Source organism: Panthera leo, chromosome C1 (genome assembly GCF_018350215.1).
Source record: "Panthera leo isolate Ple1 chromosome C1, P.leo_Ple1_pat1.1, whole genome shotgun sequence".
NCBI lineage: Eukaryota > Metazoa > Chordata > Mammalia > Carnivora > Felidae > Panthera > Panthera leo.
In genome coordinates this window covers 216196859-216220255 of record NC_056686.1, presented here as the reverse complement: position 1 = coordinate 216220255, position 23397 = coordinate 216196859, and the positions used below count along the sequence as shown (strand labels likewise).

The 23397-nt window shown below is 49.8% G+C and overlaps 1 protein-coding gene across 4 annotated transcripts in view; it reads left to right on the top strand.

The window, feature by feature from the left end:
- Nucleotides 1-23397, top strand: part of IQCA1 (IQ motif containing with AAA domain 1) — a 153442-nt gene that overhangs the window by 29770 nt on the left and 100275 nt on the right. For all 4 annotated transcript variants that reach the window (XM_042950630.1, XM_042950629.1, XM_042950626.1 and 1 more), the window contains exon 6: nt 4937-5142. In XM_042950630.1, coding sequence (XP_042806564.1) covers nt 4937-5142 — 206 coding nt within the window. The remainder of the gene's footprint in view (nt 1-4936; nt 5143-23397) is intronic.

The following is a 23397-nucleotide window of genomic DNA, read 5'->3' as shown; positions in this document are numbered from 1 at the left end:
AAAAGCTGCTCATTAACATAGGACCTAAATATATTATAACCTTTAAATTCAAAAGCAACTAGAGAAAGAAGCTGCAAATGACCCCAAATGTATTTTTCGTCAGAGAAAGTCTATATCAAGAAACATGCATGAATACACACGTATTAACGGCACAGCATGGTGTCACGGGAGGAACACAGAACGGAAGGAATCGGGAAACCCTACTACCAGCTTCTTCCTTAATGTAGAACGACTTGGGAGAGCCACTTAGGTATGATCCCCAGGGTCCTCGTCTGTTCAGTGGGATAGTCACATCCTCGTATCTGCCTCCAAAATGGACGTGGACGCCAGTCAGGGAACGTAGAGGAAGAACGCTCAGGACAGAGTGCATACCACTGGGGTTGTTGCAAAACTCCAGTGAGAGCTGAGAAATTTCTCTGCTTTGCTCAAAGATCATGCAAGTGTAAGGAAGTTGGCTGAACGCTTCGCAGAGTTCTGGAGCTATTGCCAAGACCCAAATCAGAGTCACCTCCTCAATGTTTCATTTTTAGAGACAAAAGGGAAAAAGACGAGCTAAAAATATATTTTGCATGCGTACATCTATGAAAGAAATCTGCTGCAAATTACCATAAGAACAATGTAAGGGAGGGTAGAGCAAGATCCTATGATTGGCTGATAGAGAATCAGAAAATTAATGCAAGACTTCAAAACGATTTTACACATTCATCGCAGACAAAAAAAATTGGGGTACAGATCTATTTTAACCTCTTCACGGACACAGTGAACTTAAAATAGTCGTTGAAGTGGGGCACCTGGGTGGCTCAGTCGGTTGAGCATCTGACTTCGGCTCAGCTCATGATCTCACAGCTTGTGAGTTCAAGCCCCACGTCCGGCTCTGTGCTGACAGCTGGAAGCCTGGAGCCTGCTTCGGATTCTGTGTCTCCCTCTCTCTCTGCCCCTAACCCACTCGCATTCTGTCTCTGTCTCTCTCAGAAATAAATAAACATTAAAAAAAATTTTTTTAATAGTCATTGAAGAGATCAGGTAAAAATATGTGAATTGTAAGATTCTACTTCATACGTTGAAAATGTACATACTAGGAATAAAAAATATCACCTGGAAAATACAAGAATTGGGTACTTTTTAAAATGATTAAATAAAGGAAATTTCTATCTGTTTTGGCACAAGATACGGAATATAGAGTGAGGCATTTGAGCACACGCGTAGCAAGGAAACTTAGATCATTTGTTTTTAACGTTGTTCTTTAAAGTGATCCTATGATTTTCATTCCAGATTCACTTATAAAGTGGTTTTGGGTTTGTTTTTTTCCTACCATAAAAGTATGTTTTCATTATACTTAACTCAGACAATTGGATTATTTCCTTAGACTTTTCAATGCATATTTTTAAAGTGTTATATGTGTAATTTTTTTCATCTTTTTTTCACTGACTTTGTGTTGTTGAGTGGGTGCTGTATTCTAACAGCATCTTGATTGTATTTCTAGTTGACAAATCACTCCCAGAGGTTCACAGGTATTTCTCAGAGATTGTGTGTGTGTGTGTGTGTGTGTGTGTGTGCGCACACTTATGTGCATACGTGTTACAATTAACTATTTCACCCATTTGGAGCTTATTTTAGTATACAGCATCAATTGAGTGTTTAAGATTATGTTTTTCCAACTAATTAATTTAAGTTTGTAATGTTGTTAATGTCTTTTGTAAACAAGGCAAAATTTTGTTCCATGTTTGAATTTTATCCTGTATTTGTTTTGAAGCTTTTGAAATGAACTTCAATGTTTTTCTCTTACCCCTGAAATTTTCTTTATATGGTAGCCCCCTAGCACTCCTGGGTTTCACACACTTAGACGTCGGTGCACCTGCTGATATGGCGGCGGCCACAGTAAATGCACCGAGGGCTCACGTGATGCCAGGCTCTGTAACAGGATCTCACATAGGGCGCTTCACTCAGTCTTCGCAGTGTGATACTGTTCCCATTAAAGAGGAGGAAACTAAACCGTAACAGTGTCAATGCCTTTTACAAACTCCTAGAGGTAGCAAATGGCTGAGCCGTAACTTACATCCAGGCTTCTGTCCCAAACCCCATACCATGGCTTTGGGTCAGATAAGCCAGGGATTGATTGTTTCCTACCTCTCCCATTTGCCAGCTGTGTGAATTTGGGAAAGTTAATTAGCCTCTGTGGTTCATTTCTCATATGATAAAAATACCCGCCTGGCCGGATTATTGTAAGAGTTGAGGGATTACTTCTGTAGAGTGAGGGTGTACTCATTCGGGAAATGATACGTGCATCATCTTCTGTGATGCTTCTTTTAAACAGCCCTTCCTCCTCCTTCCCCTCCCCGTCCTCCTCCTCCCCCTCCTCCTTCTCTGTCATCATTTTAGGCTTTGCAGGCCAGACAGTCTCTGGCACAAACCATCCAACATTGTCCTTGTAGTACGAAAGCAGCCACAGACAATATGTAAATAAATGGGCTCGGCTGTGATCCAGGATAACTTTACTCACAAAAACATGCATTTGAGCCAGGTTTGACCTGCGGGCTACAGGTTACCAAACCCTGGCCTGGATAGTTATCAGAATTACCTGAGGATTTTCCAAAACTGCTAGTTTCTTGATTCTTCCTCACTCCCAGGATTAAACTGGGAATCTGGTTTTTTTTAAGCTCTCCAGAATTTTGAGGAAAAAAAGAAAATGTGGATAAATAAGTCACCAGTAGATTTGAGGATACGTTGCCTCTAAAAGAACCTCCCCAGGGGCATCTGGGTGGCTCCACCGGTTAAGCATCCAACTTTGGCTAAGGTCATGATCTCAGGGTTCGTGCGTTCGAGCCCCACGTCAGGCTCTGTGCTGACAGCCTGGAGTCTGCTTGGGTTTCTCTCTCTCTCTCTCTCTCCCCCTCCCTCCCTCCCAGGATGCTCTCTCTCTCTAAGTAAACTTTTAAAAAAATTATAAATAAATGCAAATTAATCAATGGACATAACTGAAAATCAAATTAGTTCTGGAAGATAATGTTCAGGAAACCTCCGATAACACAGCGCAAATAGATAAAGGAGAAATGGAACATAGAGGAGAAAAGTTCAGCCTAGCAGAAGATAGATCTGGTGGCCTGGCAATTTTATCTAACATTTATTGCAGAGAGAGAAATGGGGGAAGAGGCAATAATAGCAGGGAAATGTTCAGAGTCGGAGACGCAATTTTTTATAGTGAATAGACCCACCAAATGGAGAGTGTGATGAATGAGTAAGTGTCCCCGCCTGGACGCATTTTGATAAACGTTCAGAGCTCCAACGGTAAAGCAGGAGGGAGAAGAACTTATGTACGAGGAACATCCGTGTCCGACAAGCCAGTCACGGGCGGCTCTGCCTGCTGGAAGTTTCCTCCAAGGTCGCTGCCAAAGGTGGGAGGGACGCCAGGAAACACCTCCAAAGTGCAAGTACTTAGCAGATTCACGGCTGCACGTTTCCAGTCTGCAAGTTACGCTCATGGGCGTGTTTCGGCAAAATGAAAACTGAACACAAGAAAAAAGAGTAAACAAAAATCAGAGCAACTTCTGCTTCAACTTCGGGAGCATTTGCTCATTTCCACAGTGTAAATATCCCCATCGCCCATTCGAGCCGCTAACCGATACAGCGCAGTTGGGCAGGTCGGTGCCGTGGCACACTTTATGTGGTATTTTCACCGTGGCGCTAGGGCAGATATGCACAATGCCGAGAGCGCAGATGATACAGTAACACCCAGTCAGACCATTAGGAAGTGATGAGTTTTGAGTATTGAGGGCTTTGTAACGCAATTTACTTAATTGTAAGTTTATAGAAATTAGCATTCTAAAATGCTCACAATGAACAATGCATGTAACAGCCAGCTTGCAAAATTCTGGAAAATGGGTCAATTGGCTCTCATGAGCCGTCGCGGGCTGGCTCCCGCAGACCACTGAGTGTGCCCTTTCTCTGCTCTCTGGCCTGGGCTGACTCTCTGAACTGCTTAGAGCTCAGATCCTCTATCTGTGAAGGAAGCAGAGCTTCAGGGATATAATTGCAGGTACCACTGCCCTGTGGCGTCTTCCTTCTCCAAGTCCCTTTTTGGTCCGAAACTTCCATCCAAACCCATGTTGCAAAGCGTCGTTAGGGCGGCTGGCATTGTTCCCTACCATGTCATCCATTACTCCTGTCTTGCCAATTCCGTTTTAGAGGACCCTAAAGAGCAGGGATTATGTCTCAAAATGATTTGTTTTTTTTTTTTTACGTAAGTGCTGCACCCAACGGGGAGCTTGAACTCACGACCCTGAGATCAGGAGTCACATCCCCTATGGACTGAGCCAGCCAGGCTCCCCTCAAGGTGATTGTGTATTTTCTCTCACCACCACCCCATAGATGTTGGAGCAGTGCTGAGCATCTGATTGGCACTCCCTAGCCAGACTTCTGTTGACTTGCTAACCAGCAGATTTTAAGGCAGAACATTGTAGCAACAAGATGTACTATCAGGGTGAATGTCCGGAGTCAGCGGAGAACTTCCTCCCTGGGAGGTCTTTAACCACGGAAGGGATGTTTGCAGAGTTGGTTTGGGGGTAGTTTTTCTTGCAATCGGAGCACCCAAACTTTCCACTTGCTTCAAATACTTTCTTCCTCTATAATCTTTGCTGTCCCATTAACCAGGATTTGGAAACATGTGACTTTCCATAGTGTGAACAGTTTTTTGTCGTATTTATTGAATATGCTTTTTTTCCAGCTAACCGCCCCCTAGCTGGCAGATGGTACGGAGTGATCCCCATCTTTCCTCCCCACGGTGGTGAATCACTTCTTAAGACCCGCCCGCCAGCCATGATTCTTTCGTTCTGTGTGCATGTCTTGTATGCCTTGATAAGACGCCACCAGAGACATCGACATATTTCACGAGTGTCTGGTGTTCTTTGGCATGAGAACCTTTATGATCTTGTGTTTTCAGAATCCACCTCCCCTGTTTAATGAAGTCAGTGCCACCATAATCCAGGCTGAAAAGGTGACCTCCCTGAGGAATGAGGTGCAGATGAAGCATGAAGAGAAATACAGAGAAGCCTTGGTCACAATCAAGGATGATCTGAAATTAATAGAAGGTCCAGATATCAAGGAGAACCTTCAAGACCAGATTCGGCATTGGTTCATCGAATGCAGGTAAGCGCGAGCGGCCCGGTGATGTGTCCCGATGGTCTCTTCTGTAGGGGTTGAGGTTCTTGTATGTTTGTAAGCACAGAAGCATGTCCTTGTAGATAGACTCATGGGTTTTTTTTTTTTAAGTTTATTTATTTTGAGAGACAGAGCAGAGAAGGGGCAGAGAGAGAGGGAGAGAGGAAAATCCCACGCAGGCGCTATGCTGTCAGCATGCGGGGCTCGAACCCACAAACCCTGAGATCACGACCTGAGCTGAAACCAAGAGTTGGACAGCTTCACCGACTGAGCCTCCCAGGCCCCCCCTGATTCATGGAGTTTTAAGCTTCATTTTAGAAAGCGGAATGTCAGGGCTAAGAATTCAGGAACGAACTTTTTTTTCTTTTAATGAGATTGCTTTTTGTGCTGGTGTTTTGGGTTTTTTTTTTTTTTTTAATAAGGTCCATGTGGTACTTTTGTGACCACATGGAATTGAACGTCATGGGTAGATGACACAGCCCCACGTTGTGGGGCTTCCTGGGCCACGTGTGGCTGGAAGCCGAGGGATCCAGTCACAAGCAGGTCCTGGGATCTGGCCAGCCCGTCTCCTTGTATGAGCTTGGGATTCTCAGTCACAGCCCTTCTCTGTCAGAATTCTGTGAGGCAACTGCCGCATCGGTGACCTGACACCGGGGCCCTGGGCCTCCTTGAAATGCTGGGTGGGTAGCAGCTCTGGGGACCAGGCCCCAGGGTCTGCGTGAAGGGTCCTCTTTAATGCCCTTGCGTGAAACGTTAACTGACTTAAAGCTTGCTTTATGAAAGAGGGTTTTTGAAACGTATTCGTTTTTAGAGAATCACACGTGGTTAGGACAGACACTCGTGGAGCACAGAAGTTTCCACACAGCGGAACAAACACTTTGCAGGCAGCCTAATTCGAGCAGTTTTAAAATCTGCTTTATTTCAAGGCAGGGGGTGGGGGTGGAGAAAAAGAGGGCAGATTGTAGTGCTCTGTCCCAGGAGCCGCGGAGGCCAGACTTGGCCATCTGTTTCCTTTACGGGGAGCTGTGCCGCATCGTACCGGGTTCAGAGACGCTCAGACACCAACTTTGGTTGGCTTCTCAGAACCGGAGACTTTGTTGACAATAGAGAATCCCGTTAAAAGGTATTTATGTCTCAACCTCTGAGATGACCTCCAGCGACTTCACCTCTTGTTGCCGTCATGTCCTTCCCTTGACTGTGACGTAGACCTGTAACTCGCTTCTGAAGGAAGAACAGAGCCACAGTGATGGGGTGTCACTGCCTTCCTGCCTGCCTCTCCTGCCCTCTCTCTGGCTCTGTCCCTCGCTGCTCTGAGAGAAGTCAGCGGCCACGTTGTGGGCTAGTCCCACACGGGGAGGAACGGAGGGCCTCGATCCAGCAGTCGGGGAAGAACCAACCTCCATCACAGCCACGTGATGACCTTGCACGTGGATTCTCCCCCAGAGAGCCTTCAGATGAGACCACACCCCTGGTCTGCAGCCTGGTGGCAGACCTGGAGGCAGAGGCACCCAGGGCAGCCACGTCTGGTCCCCTCCCCACAGAAACAGTGGCGACATACACGTGCATCTAAGTTCTGATGTAACGTGTTCTGCAGCACCAGATATCGCACGTACATCAAGGTTTAGAGGTACGCGGCCGTCGTAAACTACCCGTGTTAAATTTGTATGGCATTCCGATAGTTTCCTCAACACTTAAATTTCATAACAAACTTTCTTCAAAGAAAGCAATTCAGGGGCGCCTGAATGGCTCAGCCAGTTAAGCGTCGGACTCTTGACTTTGGCCCAGGTAACGATCTCCTGATTTGTGAGTTCGAGCCCCGTGTCGAGGTCTGTGCTGACAGTGCGGAGCCTGCTTGGGATCCTCTCCCTCTCCTATCTCTCTGTGCCTCTCTCTCTCTCTCTCTCTCTCTCGCTCTCGCTCTCCCTCTCTCTCTCTCAAAATAAATTAAAAAACTTTAAAAAAATTATTTTAAAGAAAGCAATTCAGTGGGGTGCCCGGATGGCTCAGTCACTTAAGCATCTGACTCTTAACTTCAGCTCAGGTCATGATCTCCTGTTTCGTGAGTTCGAGCCCCTCATTGGGCTCTGCACTGACAGCACGGAGCCTGCTTGAGATTCTCCCTCCCTCTCTCTCTCTCTCTCTCTCTCTGCCCCTCCCTCCTTCTCTCCCTCCCTAACTCTCTATCTCCCTCAAAATAAATAATTCTTAAAACTATTTTAATGCTCGAGGCGCCTGGGTGGCTCAGTCAGCTGAGTGTCCAACTTCGGCTCAGATCATGATTGTGCAGTTTGTAAGTTTGAGCCCCACGTCGGGCTCATTGACCTCGGCACGGAGCCCACTTCAGATCCTCTGTCCCTCCCTCTCTGCCCCTCCCCCACTCGCACTCTGTCCCTCAAAAATAAATAAAGCATTTTTTTATTTTTTATATATTTTTTAAAGTTTATTTATTTTTGACAGAGAGAGAGAGAGAGAGAAAGAGACAGAGCATGAGTGGAGGAGGGGCAGAGAGAGAGGGAGACATAGAATCCGAAGCAGGCTCCAGGCTCCGAGCTGACAGCACAGAGCCTGACCGGGGCTCGAACTCGTGAACCATGAGGTCATGACCTGAGCCGAAGTTGGACACTTAACCGACTGAGCCACCCAGGCGCCCCAAGCATTTTTTAAAACAAAGGAAGCAATCAATTGCTTTTGATTGGGAAGCTCTGTCCTTTATTATAGAAATACAATTTGGGGAACCTGGGTGTCTCAGTTAAGCAGCCGACTTCAGCTCAGGCCATGATCTCACAGTTCGTGGGTTCGAGCCCCGCGTCAGGCTCTGTGCTGACAGCCCGGAGCCTGGAGCCGGCTTCGGATTCTGTCTCACTCTCTCTCTGCCCCTCCCCTGCTCACACTCTGTCTCTCTCTGTCTCTCAAAAATGAAAAGAAATACAATTTGAAAATGCTGATGATTTTTAAAAATTCAAAATTGAATAAATTTGTGAACTTGTCCTTTTATACCTTATTGACCAAGGCTACGTTATAGCAAACTGGGGCGTTTTCAGTGAAAGCATATTTAAAGTGCGGAGTTTGAGGCTGTGTTAATTCTGTGCCGGTAATGATCATAAAGAAGTGAATACCGCTATTAACAGAGGGTGGTACATATGTGCACATATGCTCTCCTTTCTTTATCGGGCTCCCTCCTTACTCTCCATTCTGGTGATGGTTTCATGGGCATATATAGAGCCCAGACCTCCCAAACTGTACACATAAGGGACAGTTTGTCATGTATCAATTATACGTCAGTAAAGCTGTTAAAAATGTAACGGCATTCCATCAGCAGAGATACCAGTGTTTTCAGTCCTTAAAAAAGGCACGTTTTTCTGTTCTCCAGATAGCAAAGCCCAGTATTCCTGCCTCTAACCTCGCCCTCGGACCGCCCCGTCTCCTGCACACAGTCTAAGAAAAGCTTAAATTTGCCGGGTGTGGGTGACTCCGAGCCTTCCGGTTTAACAGAGCGTCTTTCAGGCTGTTTTGAGTACATTTGGAGCCCGTCCACATGCCTATCAAGAATGCTTTCCCACTTCTCTTCCCCTTAGGGCACCTGACCACGAAGGGAAGCTCAACCCTCATGCTGACAGTTAGGGGCCGGACGAGTGTGACAGCGTCTGGGCACATGCTGTGGTCAGCGCTGTCACCTGTCCCATAGGCTCGCAGCGTAGTCACCTGGTCCAACGAGGAATGACCACCCACTTGGTCCCCGGGACTTCCTTCCACAGCCTGTGGTTTCCGCCACACGCCCCCGATCGCTGGGCACCTGCAATCCTGGCCTCTCATTTCTGAGCGTGGCCTCGCTGGGATGCCACTTCTCTTGGGAACTCCGTGTCCCCCCGGAGCACGAGTGGTGTCCTGCCCAAGCCTCAGGGCCCAGGCAGGCTCCTTCGGACCCTCACCCACCGAGGCCCCTCCTCCTCACTGCCCTCCAACCCCCTCCAACCCCCTCCAACCAAGCTGCACGGGGAAGGAAGACAGGCACCACGCAGATGTTCCCAGATTCTCTTCAGCCACCTGCTGGGATCTCCACGTGGGCCCCCCTCCTTCATGGAGACCCTTAAAGGGTGAGCCTCAAGGACTCAGGCGGTGTCCCCACTCACGCACCTTCTCCTGCTTCCTCCCGCCCTTCCCCTCTGCCTCACTAACTTCTCCTTCGGGCCGAGACTCCACGAAACCCTCCCTGAGGGGTCTCCCTTCAAAGTTCCTCCTTGTCTCCCGCTTGAGCTCTGCCCAGCCCCACACCCACCATCCCTGCCCCTGACGGCTGGCAGGACGATTAAGAACACAGACTGGAGATGGCTGTGCAGCCTTGAGTCCTCGTCTCCGTGGGTCAGTTTCCTCATCTGTGATATGAGGACAAGACTCACACCTACCTCGCGGGGCTGTTTAGAGACGCGGGGCGCCGAGACCTGGACGTCAGGTCATTACTGCTTCTCCCGTCCTGTGACCACCTGCTCGCTCACATGCCCCTCCGCCAACCACCGGGCGAGCCCCGTCAGGACCTGCCTGGCGCTGAGAAGGGAGCGGTGTACGAATTCCACGTGGAAGAGGTGAATTGTGCAGGTGATGGGATCGCCGGGTTCCGTGCTTGGCCAATTACACAATTGTGCCCGGAGCGACTACACTTGGGATGATTTTGTGCCGTTGTGCACATTTGGGTAGAAAGGCATAACTTCAAAAGAATTGAGTCTTTGGGTGATATCATGCTGGTTTATATTTAGAATCCTTTTGGGGCACCTGGGTGGCTCAGTCGGTTAAGCTTCCGACTTCGGCTCAGGTCATGATCTCGCGGTCCGTGTGTTCGAGCCCCGCGTCGGGCTCTGTGCTGACGGCTCGGAGCCTGAAGCCTGTTTCAGATTCTGTGTCTCCCTCTCTCTCTGACCCTCCGCCGTTCATGCTCTGTCTCTCTCTGTCTCAAAAATAGATAAACGTTAAAAAAAAATTTAATTAGAATCCTTTTTTTTTTTTTAATAAATAAAGGGGGGAAGGGCCCCTTCCATTGTTCCCAGGGACGTGCCTCCTCTGGAGACCCAGCCCTCGCTGGCCAGTCCTTGAGAGCAGTTCACCCGGGTGTCACTGGCCTGACAGTTTGGAGACCGAGTTAGGGTCCCACGGGTACGGGGAGCATCACTCCCAAAGACATAAAGACCCCTCTTTTTGAAGTAACGTAAGGTCAAGGGCAAATTTATTTTCCTAATTGGATTACATTTAACTGATTGACTTTGATAAAAATCCTTTTCCTTGCTGTTTTAAATCAAAGACAAATAAAAAGCAAATATTGTCTTTTGAAGCATGAAACATGACCCATCCTCAAGCAAAATTCCAACAGGACACAAAATGACAACTTGAAAAATTACCAGAAGTTACAGTTTATATATACGCCCACGATTTGGAATATGTATTCGGAGCTCATTTCATCAATACTTACAGCTGCCAAGTTATACTAGGATCTGTTTTTTCACTCAGTTTTCACATTACTTTAAAGGAATCCTGTTTTTCCAACGTTAAAAGTGACACATGCTCGTGTAGAAAATGTGCGAGGTGGGGAGGGGCTTAAAGAGGAAGATTTAGATTGTTCCTGATCCCGGCTCGCCAAGGTCGCCACTGTAAAAGTTCTCCCTAAATCTCCTTGCGTCTTTTTCCCTCACACGTGTACTTAATTTCAACTTTACGAATCTTTTTAAATTTTTTAAAAGGTAACATTGGGTTTTCCCACGTCCTTAAGATATTTGCCAGACGATGTTTTTAGCGCTTGGTTAGCCTTCTATGAGGTGGGCACACTAGTGAACGCATAGATTATTACCTTTTTCATCTTTTGTCAAATTGAGGAAAGAAAAGTGCTCTTGGTAATCTTTCCATTTGCACCTATGTCATTAATGGGGTTGGGGGGTGGGGTTGAAAACTGGGGTTTTCTCAGCAGCATCCTCTCTGTGAACCCCCCTGACTTGTATCCGCTTCTCTCTGTGACATCATCTTTTTAAGTGATTTTCTGAAATGTAGTCATGTGTGTTACTGATACTAAAGCTATTTTCGATACATTATTGCAATAATGACTTCTGAGTTACCATTTGCCTTTGATTTTTGTTTAGCTGGCCTGTAAGAAAGCTAGAAAGAGAGAGGAGGAAAGACAGGGAAGGAGAGAAATGATAAATAATGCAGCGTTAAGAACCCACTGCTCATAGGGGCGCCTGAGTGGCTCAGTCGGGGAAGCGTCCGACTTCGGCTCAGGGCATGATCTCACGGTTCGTGGGTTCGAGCCCCGCGTCGGGCTCTGTGCCGACAGCTCGGAGCCCGGAGCCTGCTTCAGATTCTGTGTCTCCCTCTCTCTCTGCCCCTCCCCTGCTCATGTTCTGTCTGTCTCTCAATAACAAATAAATATTAAAAAAAGAAAAAGAAAAGAAAGAAAGAAAGATCCCACTGCTCACTTTCTGTGTCCCGGGTGCCCCTGAGCCCCACCCTGGCCACCTGCACGAGGCGGTCACCACCCCTGCTGCCTGGGGATGTTGTGGGGGTTAATGAGGCAGCACAGAGGCAATGCCGGGGCCCCAGAGTTATGGATTTTTTTTTGGTGTTTTTGTATTTCATAAGATTTTCTCCAAGTAGTATTTTCTACTGTTATTAGTTGTATATTTTGCTTACTGATTTATTGTTTTATTACTGAAGTACGGTGGACATAGAACGCTACGTTAGTTTGGTGTGCAACACAGCGATGCCACAAGTCTGTACATTATACAGCCCTCGCCACAGGTGTGGTCCCCATCTGTCACCACCCAGCGTTGTTACAATATTACTCACTGTGTTCTCCGTGCTGTTAGTCGTATATTTTATATAATTTGCACCATTAGCTGAGTGAACTCTCAGCTTATTTGCAGCAGCCCTTTACTTGACTCTCTTGGATTTTCTCAGATACGGAGTCATGGGAACAATGTGGCTGCTACTGTCTCCCCCTCCCCCACTTACTCTTCGGGCTCCTTCCCCGACCCGTGAAGCAGGGGGGAGGGTTCACCTTGCCTCCCCCTCCTGTGCTGTGTTTCCCGTCGCTTCACACTTGGGCTCCAGGAGCCGAGAATCTTCTGGAAACTGAGCCACTTGTGTTTATAGTCCTCTGTGCAGGCCGAACCATTCGAAATAGCAGTTTTTGGCAAATACCGCAATCTTGGAAACACGGGCTCAGCTGGCGGGTGCTTTGGTTGTTCATCCAGGGAACACGGCTTCCTCCACCTAACCCTCAGTCCTGCCCCCAGAGCCCTTGCCCTTGCGAGCGCTCCTTGCCCTAACTCACCACTGGCCTCCCTTGCAATTAGAACCGTTTGGTGACTGGGTACCTGAGGTGTGTTATTCATCTGAAATGATAACAACAACAAGCAGAGGCTCCCAGTTATTGAGCGTCCGTTCAGTACCGGGAATTCTCAGTACTTTACACACTAACGCATGTAACCCTTGCATTAACCTGCCATTGCTTCTGTGGCAAATGATCACAAACACGGTGGCTTAAACCGGTACGAGTTTATTTTCTCCCGCTTCTGGAAATCGGACGTGTGAAATCAAGGGGTCCGCGGTGCGCCATCCGGAAGCCCCAGGGAGAGTCTGTTTCTCAGCCTCTCTTGCTGCCTCTGGAGGCGGCTGGCATTTCTTGGCTTGTGGCTCTGTCCCTTCTCCGCTGTGACCTCTCACCGCCCCCACCTCTCCCCCGGGTGCTTAATCTCCCCGCGCTCCTCTGTCCTGAGAACACCTTTGATTGCATAACCCGGGATCATCTCCCTGTCTCACATCCTTGATTCAGTGACACTTACGGAGCCCCTTTTTCCCTATAAGGTAACATTCACAGGCTCCAGGGATCAGGACCCAGTATCTTTGGGAACCGTGACTCAGCCGACCACAGCCCTCAACGGCTGTGAGATAAGCACTCTGCTTTGCGTTCACCGGTGACTTTCGTGATGAAGGACAGAGTGCACCTTGGGTCCCTCGAGACCAGCGCTGTCCCGTCGGCCTTCCTGCAGTGCTGGAGACGGCCTGGATCCGCGCGGTCCCGGGCGGTGGCCGCAAGCCGCATATGAGCTCTCGAGCACGTGCAGGGTCGTGAATTTTCTCATTCTAATAATTTTATTTATTCTAATGCATTCAGATTTGGGGTTTGGCGCTCCACATGTCACGATTATGACAATAATAGGGAATCTAGAAGAGTATAAATTAGGTAGCCTTACCCCACCATTCAAGCCAACACACAATCAGAAGGGATGAGTCAGAGAAGAGGTCTTGGGGGCTTGGGATGATCCCCATCCTCAGCAGGGTGAGCCAGGCCGGTAATGTGGCAGACACAGCCACTACCTTTTGACCTTATTATGTGGCGTTATCGATGATGTACGTTCACATTACCCACGTATGCAGGAGTAGAGGTTAGAGAGCCAAGCAGCATCGGTGCAAATCCCAGCTATGGCACTTACGTGCTGCGTGACCTTGAGCCACTTACTTAACCTCTCTGTGCTTCCGTTTCCTCATCTTAAAATGCTATTCATAGCCCTACCTCACAGGCAGGATAACACGGATGAATACATATGGAATCCTTGCAACATTGTGTGGCACACGCTACCCCCGCCAGAATTACTTCAAGCACAGAGGTAGGCCATCACTTTCCAGACACAGAATTTGCAGCTTTCATCCCGGGGTGTGGGACCTTTGTCGTCACAGCGGGAGGCGTCTTTTCAAGAGTGCTGCATTGGGAAGCTCTAGAAAGAGAGCCTGGCCAGCGGCGGAGCAGGGAGAGGCAGGGCTGCGAGGGCTGGAGTGGGGACGAGGCTAAGGGGGTCATGACAGGGCAGGCAAACACAAGTTAGACCGCGTGGGATGCGCGTCAAGCCTCCAGGGCGCGGGGGGTGACATGCCTGCAGAGCTCCAGCAAGTGCGCATTCTTTCTGGAAGAGGTCTTGGGATGCTTCGTTCTGGGGATTGTTTTATTTGTTTGCTTGTTTCCTTTTTAAAATGAAGATACGATTGAAATGCGGTAAAATCCTCCCTTTTGCTTACAGCTCCGCGAGTTAAGCCTGGTTGTTTGAAGGTATGTGGACCCAGAGAGACTCTTCTCTCGCCGCCCCCCCCCCCCCCACCCTGGTTTACGCCAGTCGAGGCTCCGGGAACTCACCCTGGAGGGGACTCTAGGACTGGTGTGACCATACCCTCTGCCCAGCAGAGCCCGAGGCCACGAGCAGAAATTGGGAAAGTGAGTGTCCTGCCCACCCGGAGAGGGCAGTGCGGGTCTCTCCCACTCTGGCCTCCGGTGCCCCCCCACCCCCCCAGATATCCTAAGCTCCTGGGCCCACACCGTCTTCCACCAGGATTGACTCCTTCAGAAGCAGGTCCTCTCGGCTCGGCCCATGTGCCTCTCCACTGTTCCTACAAGAGATACCACACCGGCTGCTTCCCACGGGTGCCCTTCTGAGATCCCAAGCCCTGGAAAGGCAGCAACAGTGGCTCCCTCGGGACCCATGGCTCATGGCGGGAGGAGGGGGGGGTGCTGGAATTCATTCTCAGGTCTCCGAATTCCCAAAGCCGTGATGCTCCCACAACACCAAGCGCGTCTCCTTGTTCTGAGCATTCCAGAAGCAGAAACCTTGCTCTGTGTCTTGACTGCATCGTGCAGCTAAGTGTCATTTTTGTAGGAAACGATGGAGGTTGTCCGAGGCCCTGTGGCTCATTAGGTCCCACCCGGAAACCCCAGGGCTTTCCTTATTTCTGATTCCTTCTCTTTCTTCTCCTCCGATTCACCTGCACAGTGAGCGCAGTGATGGTTCTGTGTAGGGAGGGGGGAGAAAGAGAGACAGGAACCGTGGGACCCGAGAGCCGTGGCGTGGCCCCACTTACTTCACAGGCTTCAGAGGGAGCTCAGAGAAGTAGGCTAAAACCTGGGTGTTTGCTGGCAGAACTGAAACCCGGCTGTGTGAAACTTGCAGAAGCGTGAACACCTTGTAAAAGCAGAGCTGGTTTCAGGGCAGGGGTTCGGAATTGGCGCCTCTGAGGACTTTTAAAGGCGTCCAAAGAGAAACCACGAGAGTGGGCACGGCAGATACGTCTGGGTAGTGGGACCACAGCTTGTTTTTTTCCCTTCACACTCCCAAGTGTCCAACCTGGAGCACACACGCCCTTCAGATTGGAAGAAGTTTCCGGAGGACGGCGAAAGGGCGGGTCACACACAGGGGGGTGCGTCAGGGGCTCTTTGTTTGGAATTCTCTCTTCAGCAAATCCTCAGGGGCAGCCGTGGTCCCGAGAGGAGCTGTGAACACGTGTAGGTTACTCAAAGCAGGAGGCGAATGACTTTCCTGCCACCTGTTTTGGTGGAAAATATGTTAGGTCGAGCACAGGGCGTGAGAAGAGGTGGGATGAGAAATTGAGCGCCTGGCATTGCCCACCGAGGCCTCGGGGACAGGTGCGCCCCCCATGTGACATCGTGTGTAATATGCCCGTCGTCACGCTAAATCAAGTTAAGGGCACCCAGCAGCCAAGGGCACCCGCGGTCTGTCCAGGTGCTGAGTCATGTTGAAAGACGGGCCCTGAGGCTCTTTGGTGAAGGCGCGGTGGACAGAGTCCCTTTCCGTGGACCACGGACACTCCAGCTTATATTCCTGGCCCCCACTGTGCCTGCCACTGTGCTGTCCTTCTCTGTCTGTCCCGCTAGACCGCAAGCTTTCGGCGGACACGGCCGTGATGTCTTCCTTTGGTCCTCTCCCGACCAAGCACAGGGCCTGGCATTCAGCAGGTGCAATACACCTGCGGAGCTGAGCTGAGCTAATAGGCAGAGAGTGCCTGAAGGTCCAGCTAACTGTCACAATTAAGATCGGGCCGGACCGCACTGCCTCGCAAGCTGGAGCCTGCATCACCACCAGTGGCGAAGTGGAACTGATGGTCTGCATTTTTTTTTTATTTTAATTACCTCCCACTCTTGCTACTTAATCATTTTGTACGTGTGATAAAACCACTTAAGATGGGATCTACCCTCGTAGCAAATGTTCAAGGATACAATGCAGCGTTTGCGACCACAAGCTGCGGGCTGAACGGCAGGTCTCTGGGGCTTGCTCGTCTGCAGAACCGAACTCTGTGCCCTTTGCCCAACCCCACCCCGTTTCTCCCTTACCCCCCGCCCATCCCTGACAACCTCCATTCTTCTCTCTGCTTCTATGAGCTTGACTATGTTAGGTCGCGCATGTAGGTGGAATTGTGTGCTCTTTGACCGTCTGTGCATGGCTCACTTCACTCGGCAGACTGTCTTCCAGGTCCTTCCATGTTGTTGCAAATGGTAGGACTTCCTTCTTCCTTCTGGCCGAATAATATTCTGTTGTATGTATATACCACCAATTCTTTTCTTAAGTTTATTTATTTACTTTTGAGAGAGAGAGAGAGGGAGGGAGCAAGCAGGGGAGGGGGCAGAGAGAGAGGGAGAGAGAGAGGGAGGGAGGGAGCAAACGGGAGGGGGCAGAGAGAGAGGGAGAGAGAGAGGGAGGGAGGGAGCAAGCAGGGGAGGGGGCAGAGAGAGAGGGAGAGAGAGAGGGAGGGAGGGAGCAAGCAGGGGAGGGGGCAGAGAGAGGGAGGGAGGCAGCAAGCAGGGGAGGGGGCAGAGAGAGAGGGAGAGAGAGAATCCTTAGCAGGCTCTGCGCTGTCAGCCCAGAGCCCGAGGTGGGGCTCAAACTCACGAACCGTGAGATCCGGACCGCAGCCGAAATCAAGACTCGGGTGCTCAACCGACTGAGCCGCCCAGGCGCCCCGCCCCCCCTTCTTCATCCACATATCCCTTAACGGATATTTAGTCGGTTTCCGTATCTTGACCTCCGTGAATAATGCTGCAGTGAACACGGGGGTGGGGAAGAAAAAAAAAACTCACTTCCTCCTGTGTGCTTCTCCCCTACCACACACTACTATCACCCCCACGAGCATTCGTTCACTGCTGACACCAGGGCTGTGGGTTTTCCACATGTGGAGGAATTTCCTCAGCACCCGCTGGGCGCCCCACGGTTCAGCGCAGTCCCCCGGTCACGGTGCCAGAGCCCGCAGGTTGGGGGCTCAGTCCCACAAGGCTCTTCCCCTGCAGGTGCCAGTCACAGGTCTCTGGTTCTCACCTCTATGTACTTCTGACTGATCAGCTGTAAATTGGGGTTCCGAGGACTCCCCACTGGGTTCCATAATTTGCTAAAATGGCTCACAGAACTCCGGGGAACCCTGAGGTCTACTGGTCTGTTGTGAAAGGAGACAGATGAACGTCCAGATGGAAGAGACGTATGGGACAAGGGACCGGGGAAGGGACACCACCGCCCCCAGGACCTCCATGTGTTCTCCGGAGGACCTCCAGACCCTGTGCTTTGAGGACTTCTGTGGAGGTTTCATCACACAGGCACGATTGATCATTAACTCAATTTCCATCCCTTCTCTGCTTTCTGGAGAATAGACAGCGGGACTGAAAGTCCCGAGCCTCAAATCATGGCTCGGTCTTCCTCCTGACGAGCCCCATTCAGCAGCCCCCCCAGACATTGTTTCAGCAGAACAAAAGGCACTCCTGTCACCCAGAGATTTACGAGCCCTGTGCGAGGAACTGGGGTCAAAGACCAAATATTAGAACAAAGGATTCTCTTAGTGCTCTGATCAATTAGGAAATTACGAGGGTTTTACGAGTCCATGCCGGGAACTGAGGGCAGAGAGCAATGCATATACTTTCTATTATTTTCGTGTGCGTATAACCGTGCCGTCCTCAGCTCGTTTCCCAAAAGTGGGAACGTGTTTTCACAATGGCCACGCCAATTTACACTCCCACCAACAATGCACAAGGCCTTCTTTTTCTTGGTATTTTTCATCTCTGAGTCCAGCCGTTCTGACAGGTGCGGGGTGCTATCTCATTGTGGTTCTGATTTGCATTTCCCTGATGATGAGTGATGTTGAGCATTTCTTCATGTACCTATCGCCCATCTGTAGGTCTCTGCTTGAGAAATGTCTGTTCGGTTCCTTCACCCATTTTTTTAAATCAGGGTACATATTTTTTAATATATATTGAGTTGTAGGAACGCCTCATATATTTTAGGTGTTAACCCTTTGTCAGATAGATGACTTGCAAACGTTTTCTCCCATTTTGTTAGGTCGGCTTTCACTCTGTTGATTGTTTCCTTTGCTGCACAAAAGCCTCTTAGCTTAATGTCACCCCCCTTGCCTATTTTTGCTTTTGTTGCCTGCGTTTTTGGTGTAGAGTTTTGAGTTTCTAACAAGCTCCAAACGGATGCTGATGCTTCTGCTCCTGGGACGGTACTTTGAGTGGCTCTGGGCCAAAGTTACTGCCACCCTCTGCCTAGGGAAGGGGGACGTGTAGGGAGCCCCCGTAAGGAGTGGCAGAGCACCACTGAAAAAATTAAAACCAAAATTATCCTGGGAATGTGAAAGCCCTCAGGTCTACTGAGTCTCTATTACCCGGGAAAGTCAGACGACTTTGGGCCGTCTGCTTTATGGTGCGTGTAATACGTCATGACAGAGGACTGACTGTTCTTTGGATACAGAGCCTTTAGGTTTGTTGTAGCCAGCCCTTCATTTCTGTGTCTTACGGTGACATATGTCACCATGTATGTGTTGCTCCGGACAGAAATTATCCTGCCTTCATGCTTCATAAATTTATATTTTCCGTTTGATCCAATAAGGTCAGAGAACCCGCAGAATTAACCTTTGTGCCCTAAAGCTACTCTTTTCTGTAATGCATTCCATTGCTGTGTGTACGTGGTTATTTCTTTTTAAAAGTAACGCATAAGAAATGAGTTTAAACCATGCATTTCTGTTCTGCTAACGTACACTCTTCCTCTTATGACTACTTTCCCAGGCTTTCTGGATTCTTGAAATAGATAAGGGAATGTGGATGAACCATGGTCGGGGTTTTGAACCAGGAGCGTGTGAACAGAAACCGAGGGCTGCCTATCTGAATGCGACATCTCTCCATTCCTTCCTCAAGCGGTCTGCTCTTACCCAGGTGTTTGTAAATATTCCTTCGCAAATATTTAAGACAGAAAGGTGCAAGGACGCCACGTGGGGTCATTTCCCCAACGGGAGAGTGACCGAAATCAGACTGATCCATCACGTGACCACTAACATGTTGCTTCTTTCGATAAAATACAAATGGGCAGGGGGGTGGGCAGGGAGGCTCCTATAGGATTCAAGCACGAGCGAAGGGATTACTTCCGAACCGGGAAGGAAACTTCCGTCTTGAGTGATAACTGCTTGTAATATCCCACTAACAAGGAGAAACACCAGTGAATAAATCAGATTTCGCGATGTGCCACTGTACAATTGCACACCACCTTTTTCCCCCTCTCGTTTGAGAAATGGTGAGCCCCTCAGTTTCCCAAGGAGGACCGTGGTAATTAGGCCCATGTGCAGCCAATTGCCTTTATTGAGTGTAAGTGAATTTATAGACAGCGAGTGACATTTTGGAGGCTTCTGTGCAGGGGTACAAGCTGCTTTCTTTAGAACACAGGAGAAATTTATGAGCCTGCTGACATTAATGGAGGTAACTAGATGACTGGGGGGGGGGGGAGTACCAGCCGGAAACCCCTCCACCCATATATTTTTCATACTTGATGAAACACAGATAAATCTCTGTCCTGGGAGTCTGAAACGGTGGGACCCATTGAAGCACAGTGTCAGACCTCAAGGGAAATATTTATCATTTTCGTAGTTCTCCTTTCTAAATCACTGCAAACTGTAGCACTGGTCATTTTCCCGTTCGTGCAAGAATTGTTGACAATATGCATAAATTTTTAATAGGCCCTAACTTTACCAAAGGTTCTGCAAACCCCATTTGCTAGGCACGGGTGTTTTTCTCCTCAAGCTTCCTCAATAAAAGCACATAAAGTCAGATCGCTACGTCAAGTATCTTTTTATAAGAAAGTAACATTAATCACGGAATAGATTCTGTAGGAAACTAGCGTTGCCTTTCGCCGCCAACTCCTGTCACGTATAAATCATAGAGCTTCTAGAGCTGAGACGAACTTTAGAAATGGTCTAAGAGGCGCACCATGCTTGTTTTTAACAACCGAGTGGACAAACCCAGTTCAGCTACACCGTGGGGCAGAGCGAGCGAAACAGGTCCCCATAGTGATGGAGGTTTTGTCTCACGCCACACAGCTAATTAGCGGCTGTGGCCCCGACTTTCGTCATTTCCAGGAAAATACTGTTTTCACGATACATCCAGCCACCAGATGCCTCTTTACTGGGTCCAAAGCTTTATTTTATGTTTTTCTTACTGGGACCTAAACCAACAGTTGCTTCCCGTGACCTCCCAGCTCCGCGTGGCTCGCGCGTGGCTCTCTCAAGTGGAGCTGAGCCCGTAGGCTCTGGAGCGGATCTGCGTGGACAAGTCACCGAAAGCCTGGGTTTTCTCGTCCGAAAACCACTGACAATAACAGTACCTACCTCGTAAGACTGTTGGATGCGTTAGAAGAGGCAATGATATCAAGTTCTGAGCCCATGAGTGTTAATAGTTCCTTTGGGGCACCTGGATGGTTCAGTCGGTTAAGCATCCAACTCTTGGTTTCAGCTCAGGTCACGATCTCGCGGTTCGTGAGTTCGAGCCCCGCGTCGGGCTCTGTGCTGACAGCTCGGAGCCTGGAGCCTGCATCGGCTTCTGTGTCTCCCTCTCTCTCTCTGCCCCTCCCCTGCTCATGCTCTGTCTCCCTCTCTCTTTTTCTCTCTCTCCCAAAAGTAAATAAACGTTAAAAATTTTAAAAAGAATAATAGTAATTCCACTAGTATGGAAGGTCCATTGCAAATCATCTCGGTACGTTGACTGGATCGGGTTATCCAGAAATTACACTGCATTTTCAACCACCCTAGTTCGTCACATTCAAGGCGTTCAGGGTACGGGCGAGAAGCAGCAGCCGACGTAGGGAACACACCCGCCTGCCGAGGGCCGGGCAGTCCATCTTTTCCAGCTGGAAAGTCCGTCTGACTTGAAGTCTTCTCTGCTGGTTCCGTGAAATCATCCGCTTTGTCCAACAATCCCCCCTCCCCCCTCTGTGGAGGCTCACTTTGGTCAGGATGAGGTTACATCATACAAGTGGCCGTGCCATCATCTGATAAGAGAGGGAGGGTCCGGGGCTCGAACAGCTGCTAGGAGCCCCCCACGAGCTGCTCTCCCTCCTGTTCTCTCGCACCTCCTCACAAGCGGAGGCCCAGGGCCCAGGCCTGCGTTCCCGTCCCCTCCCTGTGTCCCTGGAACTCTCATCCGGCGTGTGGCTTTCCGTCCCATCCGAGCTGCGTGGACTCCCAAGTGTGAGTCCGCCGCCCGGAGAGACGTGGAGGTCCGGCCCGGTATCAGCTGGCTGGGGGACCTCTCAGGTCCGTGTGCCCAGAGCCTCATCCCCTCAGAGCTGTCCCCACACGGCCTTTCGCACCCCAGCAGATGGAGAACCCCCCCTGCCGGTCCCTGAGGCATGACCCTGACTCCTCTCCTTCTCTGAGCCCATATTCGAGTCCGTCAGAAGATTCCATTGGCTTCACCTTCACAATATGCCCCAAACCCACCACGTCTAGGCCTCCGTCTTTGCTGCCACCGGGCCTGGTCTGAGCCACGTCAGCCCTAACCTAGACTGCGTGGCCCCCTGACTCATTCCTGCGACCACCCTTGCTCTCCGAATCTGTCTCAACGTGATGACAGTGCATTCGCTCTTTATCGCTGCAGAACCGTATCAGTCTGGCTTACGGACTTGGTGGCTGGAAACCACAGCCACTGAGCGTCTCGCGGCTGCTGTGGATCCGGAGTCTGGGCTTAGCTGCGTCCTCTGCCCTGGGTCCCCTAGGGCTGCAGACGGGGTCACCTCGGCTTCCAAGCTCCAGTGGCAGCTGGCGGCGTGCAGTTCCTGGGGGGCTGCCAGACCGAGGGCCCCAGGGCTTGCTGGCTGTTGGCCAGAGTCGCCCCCCGCTCTGTGGGGGGTGGGCCCCTCGGTCTGGCAACTTGCCTCATCAAAGCCAGCGAGGGAGGGAGTCTACAGACACGTGGGGCACTCACAGAAGTGACATCCCGCCGTCTTGCTTGCTGTGTCCCGTGGGTTACGAGCCAGCGGCCGGTCCGACCCACACCCAAGGGGAGGGAAACACACAAAGGTGTGAACACGGGGAGACGGCGAACACAGGGACTGCATACAGTCTGTCCACCACACAGAGGAAGGGTCGTCCTTTAAAATCCGAAGGCGGGTCATGACCCTGCAGTGGCTCCTTTGTCACTCTGGGGCTCCCTGGCCCAGGGACCTGTTCCTCCCCAGGGCAGGTGCTGTGACCTCGTGGCAGGAGCCCCCTCCCTGGGAATTTTAGCTCCCAGACCTGCCCCAGGTGTGTGCTCTGTGGGGGCTTCCAGCAGGATCTGGGGGAAGGGAAATTAGGGGCATGCGATTTGGGTGCTGGACCCTTATTCTGGAGGACTTTGGAAAAATTACATGTCGTGGGACGCCTGGGTGGCTCAGTCGGTGAAGCATCTGGTTAAGCTCAGGTCATGATCTCACATTTCCTGAGTTCGAGCCCCGCGTCCGGCTCTGTGCTGACAGCTCAGAGCCTGGAGCCTGCTTTGGATTCTGGGTCTCCCTCTCTCTCTGTCCCTCCCCTGCTCACACTCTGTATTGCTGTCTCTCTCTCTCTCTCTCTCTCTCTCTCTCTCTCTGAAAAATAAATATTTAAATAAATTTTTTTGAATTACACGTCGTGATTTTCTTGTCCATCTCCAACCCGTTTGCGTTTTGATTTTTGTCTCTGACTCAGTTGTCATTTCAGACAGTACTTTTTAGATTTCCAAGTGGCTCGAAATCAGACCGCCAGTGTCTAGTCCCAAAAACGTAAATAGTTAAGTGCTAAGAAAATTCCGTGTTGGGTAATACCAATAAAAGCAATGTGATCGTCTCAGCTCATGCAGAAAAATCATTTCATAAAATCAAATACCCCCTTCTTATTTTAAAATTTAAAAACGGAGGGGCACCTGGGTGGCACAGTGGGTTAAGCGTCCGATTTCGGCTCAGGTTATAATCTCATAGTTTGTGGGTTCGAGCCCCACATCAGGCTCTGTGCTGACAGCTCAGAGCCTGGAGCCTGCTTCAGATTCTGTGTCTTAATTAATTCTTAGCATAATAAAATGTAAGCTGAATAAAAGCAAAGACTTTCATATGTTCTGTTTACTGCTTTTTCCCAGTGCCTCAAAGTGTCTGTGGCACATTG